Source organism: Vigna angularis, chromosome 2 (genome assembly GCF_016808095.1).
Source record: "Vigna angularis cultivar LongXiaoDou No.4 chromosome 2, ASM1680809v1, whole genome shotgun sequence".
NCBI classification, from domain to species: domain Eukaryota; kingdom Viridiplantae; phylum Streptophyta; class Magnoliopsida; order Fabales; family Fabaceae; genus Vigna; species Vigna angularis.
Genome location: NC_068971.1, coordinates 25,000,920 through 25,012,659, shown reverse-complemented (window position 1 = coordinate 25,012,659; position 11,740 = coordinate 25,000,920). Strand labels below are relative to the sequence as shown.

General features: G+C 33.1%; 1 protein-coding gene across 1 annotated transcript; it reads right to left on the bottom strand.

Moving 5' to 3' along the window:
• Nucleotides 1-339: 339 nt before the first annotated feature.
• On the bottom strand, nt 340-4,973 carry LOC108328293 (putative respiratory burst oxidase homolog protein H). The gene is made up of 14 exons (XM_017562139.2): nt 4,476-4,973; nt 4,050-4,215; nt 3,910-3,958; nt 3,700-3,813; nt 2,795-3,607; nt 2,398-2,493; nt 2,209-2,324; nt 2,024-2,126; nt 1,824-1,912; nt 1,587-1,752; nt 1,305-1,442; nt 1,071-1,199; nt 725-803; nt 340-637 (listed from the first exon to the last, which is right to left on the bottom strand). Exons 1-14 carry the CDS (start codon nt 4,840-4,842, stop codon nt 528-530), a joined length of 2,535 nt encoding a protein of 844 aa, XP_017417628.1. The 5' UTR covers nt 4,843-4,973; the 3' UTR covers nt 340-527.
• Between the last annotated feature and the right edge of the window lie 6,767 nt (nt 4,974-11,740).

The window sequence follows — 11,740 nt, the reverse complement described above, 5'->3', positions numbered from 1 at the left end:
TCAAAAGTTGATTTTTAACTTTTACTAAATTAGTTTTAAGGCATAGAGAAAGTTTCATAGCACATAAGATGATCTTTTATTGTGAAATTCTCTATCAATAATTATTATTCTTTCTTTAAATTTTGTACCATAGTTCTCGGAAGTAAATAGGAAAACATGAAATTGATAATCATTTATTCTGGGCTAATCTTGAATGAACTAGAATCTACTTCTTACCTTTCCTTTATCCGGTTTTCATTCATAGATTTCGTGTTTTATTTACCCAAAGTTCTCTGTTAGATTGATGAACACCAAATTTTTTGTGCATGAAAAATTTAGAAGAGACTAAGAAAGGTGGACATAAAGGTTGAAAATAAGATACAAACACTACAAACAACTAAGTAAAACCAACACAAATTTTACATCTAAGTACATACAAGAAACTTACAAAAGTTTGAATCCAAATTCACTCCACAGTCTGTATAATCTTCTAATGTTTGATGAATCCAATTGCCTAATTCAGTTCTGATGCTGTGTGAATTTTTCCTTTAGAAGTTCTCCTTGTGAAACTGAAAGCGGGTAGATGTGTTTAGGCTGAACTCTTGGCAAAGGTTCTTCAATACCTTTGTAAGAGTAGGACTTCCACAGTAGAATACACCTGCATCAAAAACAGCAGATACTTTTTTCATTTCTTTCATTGATTTTTGTGCAGAATTTCACAAAAAAAGCATCACAACTTTGTTACCTATCCGAGAAGTTTGATGCGTGCTTGCTAATTGTGAGAACACTTTTTTCCAGTTTGGTCTTGCAAAATGCGTTCTTATCTGAGAAAATGATAACATCACAAAAGCTTAAGATTTGGCTGAATGGTGCAAAGCTTTTACAGTGAGAATAACACTTAGATACAATTATATAGGTGTTGTGAATGTTCTTCTTCAATGAGATTTAGGATAACATAAGATGACAATTTAATAACATGGAAAACTTCTGAGATAAAACTTCAATTCTAATTAGAATCCAGAACCAACAACACCTACTGTAACATTGTATCTAAGTTTTGTCTTTACTCTAAATGAGTGGTAAATCAATACCCGGCTTTCTGAAACTACATCAACTCCATTCTTAGCATGTTGCAACTTCTGAATCATGGCAATGAGTGCAGACCTTGCATCACCTTCCTCATAGACACTAGTCAAATAGTTATGCATTTCTATAATACCCTGCATCATTTAAACGGGCTAAAAAGTTACTAACAGTGAAATATATTATGTAAATGGAGGGAACAGAACCAGTGAAATAGTTATGAGTTTAGTTCTGAATCTCACATCGTGGTCATAATCTGCAATATCATCCATGACACCTTTAAACCATTCAAATGATGACTGCTCTCTTGTTACCCAATAAAAGTATGCTCTTTCAGGACCTTTCTTCGCTTCATCTGATTGATTTACCTGGATTGAGTCCTGCATATAGGTTCCCTGCTATGTTAACCCCTTCAATTGGAACTAATGTATAAAATACAAACAATAAAAATACATGCCTATTAAATTCAAATACAGACATGCTGCCAAGTCAACCAAAGAAGTATATGTAACCTTATCACTCACTTCTACAGGGGTTCCTAACTTTATGTGGTTCAACATATCTTTTAGAATACTGATCATTGGAGTGGCACCAATTCCGAGACCTATGAGGAAGAGGACATCATAGTTCTTGTAGCTTTGTGCTGGGGCTCCGTAGGGTCCTTTGACGAGGATCTTTGGATATCTAATGCTGGAAACAGTAGATAATATCAATGTTTGTAGATCATTTTGATAAGCTAAGAACAAAGAGTTGCTATTCACCCTTGTTTTGAGAAGCTTGAACTTGGTGCTCTAGTTTCCATCCTCATAAGGCTTCCCCTTCTTGTTTGTGCACTGTGAGGCTCACAAACCTGCATTTCTGAGTATTAGTAAAACAAGATTTTCAATAATTACTGCATTTCTGTGACCCTTTGACTAATTAAATACATAGGTTTGAGTTCACAGTTCAGACTAAAAACCACCTTTGTAAATTTGTTCTTAAGCTCTGTAGTCCAATCTCCCAAGGTTCGTACATGGACGCTCAAGTACTCATCTCCGGGTGCTGAAGTGATGGAGAAAGGATGCCTGTAACAAGAGTCAATCTGAGCAATTTTTTGCAGAAAAATATTTTCTATGATCACTGTTATCCAATAGTATTGGTAATCACCATTCAAAACTGGATATATCTGGACACTTGATAAAAATATACATTCCACTTTTATACTTGAATCCTGGGGGTTTGGTCATGTATAGTGCTAGGACGTTTCCTGTGTATACTATTGCCTGAAATTTCCAAGTGACAAGATCATTTCCATCCTTCAGCATGAAGAACAATGGAGAAGTTGTTGACACATACCTTTATGATGTTTACTCGGTGATCTTTACCTTTAAAAAATGGGTGAATTCTCTCAAAAGCATAGAGTGAAAGGGGAATTACAAGGTACATCCAAGTCTGCATTAATCAAAGATATTGTCAACTTATTATAAACATTTTCAGATTGTGGCCTACCAAAATTCAATGATGTAAAACTGGGCATGCAGTTTGAGTTGTCGTGTCAGAATACCAAGTATCTATATATACATCGACAAATGAGAAGTGGATAGTGTTCTATGACATATGTTATGAGCACTAACTATACCACAATTTATATCAGTTTACAAGTGAAAATCTGTTGAAACTGCATTTTAAGAGAAGACTTCTGGAAAATTGAAATAAAAAGGTGTAGTTTGTTGGTAGTTAGAACTAAACATACCGTCTTCTTTTGCCATTCCTTGGTGAGAAATAGATAGTAGCCATGAATGACGAGGAGTATGTAAACAACAATCAGCAAATGATGCGCATACCAAAAGGAATTGAAACCAGCCAATCGATGCAAAGGCGAAGGTAATTTGACAACATTTTTTCTGAAAGAATGTGTGGCTAGAGTGAAGGAAAAGGCCATTAGCAAGACCATTACAATTCCAGTTACACCAGGAATGCTTTTAACAAGGGTGATGTAATCAGGCTGCTTATAGTTAAAACCATCCCCAAGTATTGCCATGAACTGATCTTTTGGGTATGATATTAATCTTGGAAAATCACAAAAGATATGCACCATTACATGAATCAAAGTACCTATAACTACAGCTACTGCAATGGTCTTGTGAAAGTTTATATTGTCATCAAAAGGGATGATTCGACTTAGAAACGATTCTCTTAGCTTCGTAAGTGTTCTTCTGCACATGGTTAGGACAATAAGAGCCATGTTGAGCTTGAGAGTTTCAGCAGCTCCCTTTGCAAAGCAGACACAGTAACCCATGACTTGAAAGGCACCCGTTTGCCTGTATTGCTTGAATTTCCAAATATAAAGCACCAAGTTTATGACCAACCAAATTTCCACAACCCATATTATTTTCCATTTATCTAAGGCAAATTCTGTGACTTTGGATACGTATTTGCTCACGGGGGTTCTATACTTGCTCGGTATCATAGCTTTGCTCAAATTCATGGCTTTAGTATTATTAACTTTTTTGGGGCCATCTTCAGAACTAACCATTTCCTTCAGCAGAGTTTCTAGCTGCCACATCTATTTAAGAAGAAAAAAGAGAATGCAAAAGATGAAGGTCTATGCAGAACTCAAGAAAATAAGAGAGCAGTATGAACTTGTTCATGTCTAACCTCAATATATCCATTATGATCAGGGTCAAGCTCTTCCATTATCAAAGCTGCATACCCATCAGCATTTGTTTTGAGATTTCCTAGCTTATTTGTCGAGGCACTCAACACTATAACCTTTTAAACAACGGCATTTAGAATGGTGTTTCCATAGAGTGGAAGAGAGTGAAAAATAATAAAATAATGAGAAGAATGAGTGGTCTTAGTGCTTACCTCCTTAACCTCCTCTTCTGATAGCCTTCCATCCCCGTTCTTGTCACACCTGAAAATAACTGAATTCATTTATGCCACTCCACTCAATGAGAATGCAACATGCAAAAGGGATACAGATAGAGTGTTTGTGTGCTCTTTACATGTCAAAGAACACTTGAAGCCTTGATTCAAGATCTTTGCTAGTCATGTCCTCCCAGAATACTCTAGCTTCAGCCAAAGTTATTCCATTTTCTGTACAGATTTTCCTCCTCCTAGCCAAAGCCTCGTACAGTTCCCCGGCAAAATCCTTTGATTCTGGTCCCATGCCTGTGCACAATAATTTAAATTTCATCAGACAAACTAGTAACTGATTATGACAACTAAATACATTACAAAGGCCAAAATTTGGATACTGTTTAATAGATAGTTTGGTGTTGTTCTCTTCTAATAAAGGCATGCAAACTTAATTATACAAATTACTAGGGAAAACTCTATTTCTGACCGGAAAAAGGCACCAAAAACCTTATGGAACTGCATTCATGTTTTGTTCTATTGCAAACCCAACAAGACAAAAGAGGTAAATGTACCCATGCAGATTCCAAATTTGTCTTTTGAGAGTTTTCCATCAACTGCATGTTGAGTAAAACGCTTCTCAATGGACCTCCATGCATCTGCTTCCTTCCCAGTGACCGTTCTATCGAGAAACCGTAAACCCTTAATCCCTCTTGCTGCTCCTGATTCTACCCTCACCATCTTCCTCCCCCCATTCCCCTGATTGACATTCCTGTTCCTCACATTGCTCTGAGAACCTTCACTGGGAGATTTTAGCACCGGGCTTGCATTAGGGGATGGTTCATCATCCTCATCCCTTATAGACCTATCCGCGGGATGAATCTGAATGCTCTCAAGAATCCATGTTGATGATTCATCCTTGCCTTCTTTGTCTGATGACATCAATGACAAAGGAGTTGCCAAATTGATTATGATTCTGTAAAATTAATAATGACAAGGGCGTAGGACTTCAAGGTGGTGATGGTTTTGGATTAATTTTCAAGAAAGAGAGAAGGGTGTAACATGAAATTGGCAAAAATGGAATCAGAGATATATCTCATATATCAGTATATAAATGTTCTTTGTTGTTGCTTGCTAATAATAGATAAACACGTTGCTTGAACCACCTACTTATGTGTCCGGTCCAACCAAACATGTCCCATAAACGACAGTGAAAACAAACGAAAATACCTACAATACAAACTTTTTTTTTCTTTGCATGTTTTTTCCCTCACCAATATCACTTCTACTCTGGAAGGAAAGGTGCTCACTTTCACCACCTTTTCTTTATTTTTTCATTGCTACACTTTTTTTTTCATTCGTTATTTACTTCTACGTGACAAAGTCTATTTAGAAGGATGATTTCACTAAAGACAATTAATTAAACAATAAAACATAGATTAGAGATTAATAAAGTGGATGGATACTCTGCATGAATCATTTAGATTTTGGTGGTAAATAGCTGAATATAGTGTGTGGAGTACAAGGGGTTATTGTTTGTTTATAAGAGAAAAATGAAACATACCCTGAAAAAAAATGAATCATTGCTTAAACCCTATTTCGTTTTTTATTTGAGGTCCACTTGTTGAAATGAATGTTTTTAAATTATAAAATAACTATTTTATAGTAAATTCCCTCCTAAATTTTCATTTGGAATAAAATAAATATAACTGCTTGTAGAAGCTTTCTATCAGTAGACACCTTCCTTCCTCTAAAAAATGAATGTGTTAAAATCATATTTTTATATGTTTAACTATTTAAGCATTTTCATTTTTCTATATAAGAATTTCAATGATGAAACAAGTTTCAATCATTTTTGTAGAAAGTCTAAAAGTCAAATATATTTTCATTTATTATATAGTTTTTGGTAGTTACAAAATAAAAAATTAGGTACTTGCATCATGTTATTCTCAGCAAAGTCAAAAGGAAATTAATTAGTGAATCGTGTTTCATGGTGGTTCTCAACTTACCTTACCTGTGATTTATTATTTTATTATCATATCATTTTCTTTTCCATGGGATCTTAATTTTAGTGGTAACTAGTTGCAAGGGTCTTCAAGTGGGAAATTGACTTCTGGGTTTTATATTCAACTTTTCATAGCAATTAGTTAGAAGCTACCAATAGCACCAAAAGGTGCCGATTTTTCCACTCCTTATTTTTTAATTATGTTCTTAAATTGGAGAATGGACGTGCTTCGCATTATGCCAACCATGTTTGGTTCACCTCAAATTTACATTCTATTATATATATATATATATATATATATATATGTATATTTTGGACAATGATGATGCCTTCAACTGGTTAATGAAAGAATAGTTAACCTTAAACCCCACACAAAAATCTTAATTTATAACCAACGTAAGATAATCTTTCACTCATGCAACCAAAAAAAAGTTTAATTTACAAGATTAAAGACTCTTTGAATATTTAAAACTACTAAGCCACATGTTTTTTATTTAACAATTCATAGCTTTAAAACACCACCATCCTTTTTTTTCCCATATGAAGACAATTTACATGAGTTTCGGAAACAATATTAGAATAATAAAAGAAACTCTTTCAGAGGTCTAATATTTAAGAGTTTAAAATTATATTTAAAGGTTTAGTAAGTCATCTTTATTATCCTTATCTTCTGCCGCCAATGATAAAAATTTAAGCTTTAATTTAAGTTACTAAGAACTCCTAATTGTAGTCATGGTAAAATTTTGGTTCTTTTAGAACTCCCAGACGCAGAAATTATGTATAATGAGAGAATTTCTTGTTGGAAGTTACACATTGACTAGAGATAAGATCAAATTATAATATATAAGTGAGGTGCAAACCTCACCTTACAAGCCAGTTTTGTAGGGTTGAGTTAGACATAAAACTCACTTTCTAACATGGTATCAGAGTCCTGGTTGAAGCCTATCCTAACGAGTTATATGTGGGCATTCTATTCTTCTATTCCACCCGCTATCGGGTCGTTATCGGACCACCCAATTTCTACTATCATGCACGAGATGTCTATACCTCAGCGTGAAGGGAGTGTGTTGCAAGTCTCACATCGACTAGAGATAAGGCCAAAAGATAATATATAAATAAGGTGCAAACTTTAGGCTTAAAAACCCGCTTTCTAATATCACTTACAATAACTAAATAAATTTAAAATAATGATTCATTTCAAATATTTTATTTCTCAGTTTCATATAATATCCTATAGTTTCAGTACAATATTGAGAAGAAAAAATAATTTAACTAATGTACACAAAATTTGAAGAAAAGTGATATTTAAGATGGATTAAGTAGGCAGAAACTATTTACATGACTAACATGTTCTGAAATCAAGACTTCAATCTCACTGCAGTGTCATTTGCTAGCTTGGAGATAAATTATGCAACGAGATATCACGACACAATATAGAAATCAGTTAATTATGATGAAACATTGGCTGTCATAAAAGGAATATTTGCATAAGCCTAAAGTTTAACATCTTTTTCATCTTCATGTTTATATATGAAATTAAAAGTATTTATTAATTAACTTCTTTAACATAATAGATATATCAAATTATTTTGTAACTTTTAATACAGGTGACAAAATGAACTATAGTATGACTTCTTTTGATCACACTCTCATTGATCTTCCAAAATTAGAGGCAAGTCTAGGTGGACTGAAATCATCACCCACCAGTTGGTAACTTTTTTCTCTCTTTTATTTTATATATATAATTAAAGAAATATATTTAAGAGTTAATTGATGTATCTAATTTGATAAATTAAAAGAATCATTGTCTATATATGTTAATGATGGACAATTTCTAATGGGATACTCAGAAGATTCGTCATTAATGAAGTATAAGTTGTCTAAATATATAAAAGACGTAATACTATTTCTAATATAAAATCTTAAAATTCATGCGTTTTTTTTTATATATTTTATTCAATTTTTTATATCAAATATATGATTTTTAAGTCTTATTTAAATTTCTAACCATCTCTCCTTTTGGATATGAGTTGAGTTTTATAATTAAGAATCAATGTGAAATGTTAATTGTTTTTTTTACTGTATAATAAATAATAAAAACATGTATGTTTCATATTTACTTTACGAGAAATATGAAACTGAACAAATGAATTATCTGTTTGAGGTTTATTTTAAGTTGCTAAATAGCCAGTTGTTTTTATTTTTAATTCCATTTGGACTTAAAAAATAAAATAAATCTTAATATTGAATTTAAAAAATAAAATAAATCTTAATTTTGAAAGGATGTAAAGTTTAAAATGCCAATTCTAATTCATTTTTTATATAACTTTAATGTAAAAGAAACACTTTTTCATAAAATCAACTCTTGAGATATCTCTGTTTTAACACGGTATCTTTGTTAATTCCGAACTTGATGATGTCAACTATGCGAGGCTGGCACCAATCATTTTCTCCTTTCAACTTCCATTTCTGAGAGAAAAAAAGAAGTTATACATGTTGTTGAGTTCACGTCTTTCATTTTCGGAAATTTCGATGTTTCTTTAGTATTCAAGTTTAATCTATATTTTCTGCTACATCTTAATCTAATTATTTATTTATTATCTTTCAAGTAAGTAGTTGTAATGTATGAAAATAAGAACTAAACAATCATGTTTTTCATATATTATAAGAACAATAAATTAATGATAACTGTTAAGCTAGATTAGAACGATGTTATAATCAATGAGGTACACATGAATGTGAACCATATAGCTGATTTGTTAGTGAATTTTTTTTCTCTTTTTCTTTCTATAAACTAAGCTTGAACAATTAATTAAGATTTAATGCGAGACAGATATGAAAAACTTACGTGGTTGGTGGAACGAAATTAAATAAAAAAAAGTGGTTTAGTTAAAAAGTAGAAAGTTAAGCGAGAAAACAACGTTGACATATAGTGAATAGAATAACTCGTAATAATACGTTATATTACGTAATTAATATATATCACATTACCACTTTCTTCGTCATATTATTAATAACAGACACTAACATCATTAAATATAAATATGCATATGCATAATATATTTATTGTCCTCCAAGAATTTATTTCAATTATTTTTCAGAAAAAAAATTAATTATTATATCTATGGGATGCACTATCAAATATATATATATATATATATATATATATATATATATATATATATATATATATATATATATATATATATATATATATATATATATATATTGTTTTCTAACATTTAATAATTATGTGGTCTTGTTTCAATGAGGAGTAGATAAGTTAAACTATATGTTAAATCACTTTCCGAATGTTGTATTGATCAATACTGCTAGGTTATGTAAGAAAGGTGAGAAAGACAAAATAACATAATATATTTAAATCCTCATCACTCTTCTAATTGTTTCACTCAAAAATCCACTTATGTATCACACTTGTAGGTTTTGTTTTGTTTTTAGTTCTCTCGTCTTTTTCCACTCAAATTTTCTTTAGCGCTTAGCAAAGAACTCTAGTAGCTTAAGTGAAGAGTGACAAATTAATACGAAAAAAGTTGCAAGATCTAAATCTTAACTCAAGAAGTCAAAGAAAATACAAAATTCTAAAAAAAATTCAAATTTTTTTAAAAGACATAAAACAATCAAATAGAAAATAATATAAAACTACCAAAGAGAGTTAAATGAGACAACGCATAAACTCTAAAAAAATTGTCAAGAGAGTTAAATCAAAAGCAACACTATAGCATAATAATTGTGTTGAAATCTACAAATATTTTTTTTACTCTTGGATCCTTACTCTCTCTTTTTCTTTTCTTTCAATATATATTTATTTCCATTTAACTTGGATTCATTATTCTTTTTTTGTTTTTATTCTTTTTTCAATTTTGCAGTTGAAGACATAAATAAAGAAAACTAAATAAATTGAACTTCAAATACCAAAACTCATGATCAAGAAAAATAGTTAATTGGAACTACAATTAACATTAAAACATAAAAATAGATAATTTTTATAAGTCAAATGAGAAAATACACAATTTAAATGAAGAACACACAAAACACATAAAATTAAAAGCCCCATGGAATTGTATAAAATATTAAGGGTTTTACTCATAAAATTCTAAAAATAATGAACCAAACAAAATTTCAAAACAAAGCACAAAACAAAAACATTCAAGAAATTTTAGTTTTTTTAATGTGATAGAAAAATAAGATAAAAGAAAATATTCAAACTAAAGCCTTGTTCTAGATACCAAATGATATGATCTTGTCAAGCAAAGAGTACGCTCATTTCTAAATTTGAATCCTGAAGAGGCAAACCAAAAGTAAATTAAAGAAGAATGCAAAATAAGATAGGAATGGGAACATCATAATCTAGCAGATTGATAAGTCAAGTGAATATTCATCACAAAAGATTTTAATCTTTGGTAAGAATCAAAATTCTAATCCAAAAACCAAGAGAATCCTCTCTTAAAGAATGAAAATGCATAATGTGACTCAAACACTAGTGCAATAAGAGGAAACGACAGCGGTTATTTTTGACCTTTGGACGCGGTTCTTGAATCAAGGCATATACAGGCGAGGCAAAAAGTCTAGACTTTTATGCCTCGGTTATGAACCGAGGCATAAAGATGGATGATTTCGCTTCGGTTCATTGTGAACCAAGGCAGTATGTCAACCTCTACTACCTCGGTTGGGACCTGAACCGAGGCAGTAGGGCCTTTTTTTTTTTCGTGAGCCTTTATTGACAAGGTTAAACAGGTCTCGAACAGGGAAGAGGTCTCCGAAAGAGAAGAAACAATTTAGAGTTAATCAACCTTAAGAAAACAGTTGCACTAATAGCTGAGTTTCTTAGTTTGCTCCTGTGCTAGAAATTCTACTCAAATTCTTGAAATGATTGCACAAGAAAATCCAGTCAAATTCCCTTTCATAGAAATATCCAATAGCAAGAAATACCTTCATTGTTCTTGTCATCTTCATCTGTGATGAATGTTTTTGAATCATAGATGAAACCCCGTTCAAATCCCTAACCCCCAAATCCAGTCAAAACCCCGTTTAAATCCCTAACCCCCAATCGGATGACCAACAACCCCAAACCTCCTCCAACAGTCGCGAAGTCCCCAAACCTGCACCAATAGTAGCGACGTAGAGACGCTTTGCCGTGAAACTCCCTTGCGCCGCGGAGACGCTTTGTTGTGACCACGGTGCCTCCAAATCGCTTCCACTCCATGCGTGAACGAACCAGGAATAAGGAAGGAAAGGACGCCTCCTTGCTCGACGACGAGCCTCCACCCGAAATGTCGTTGTCGCCTCCTCGTGCCACCAACATTCGCGAATTCGAACCAGGATGAAGGAGAAGAAGAAGAAAACCCCATAAGTGAGAAATGCCTCATCCTCACAATAACCTGCAAAAAAAGGCAAGAAGCGAGAAAGGGAAGTCAGATCGAAAAGAGTAATAGGTGAAAGCAACCTTGATGGCGGAATCGGAGGATGCGGGGAGGGAATTGTCAGTTAGGGCATCAGCAGCCATGGCGAGCTTTCGCTTGAGAGGGTTGGAAGCGGGGGGTCTTGGAGGCAAGGGACTCTTGAACTTAGCGGGGGAAGGAATGACAAGATTGGGATCAGAGGGAGGGTCATTCTCTTTGGGCGGGTTTTGGCGGAGCTAGGAGAGGCGGTTGTGGTGGCCATAGTAGCGAGTGGAAGAAGCATGAAGTGCTTCATTTTGGGGCAGAGAGGAGAACGAAATGGGGAAAGAAGCGTGTGGAAGAAGAGTTCATTTTGGGGTAGAGAGAAGAATGAAATGGAGGAAGTGCACAACCCTTAGCTCGAGAGAAGTGGAGG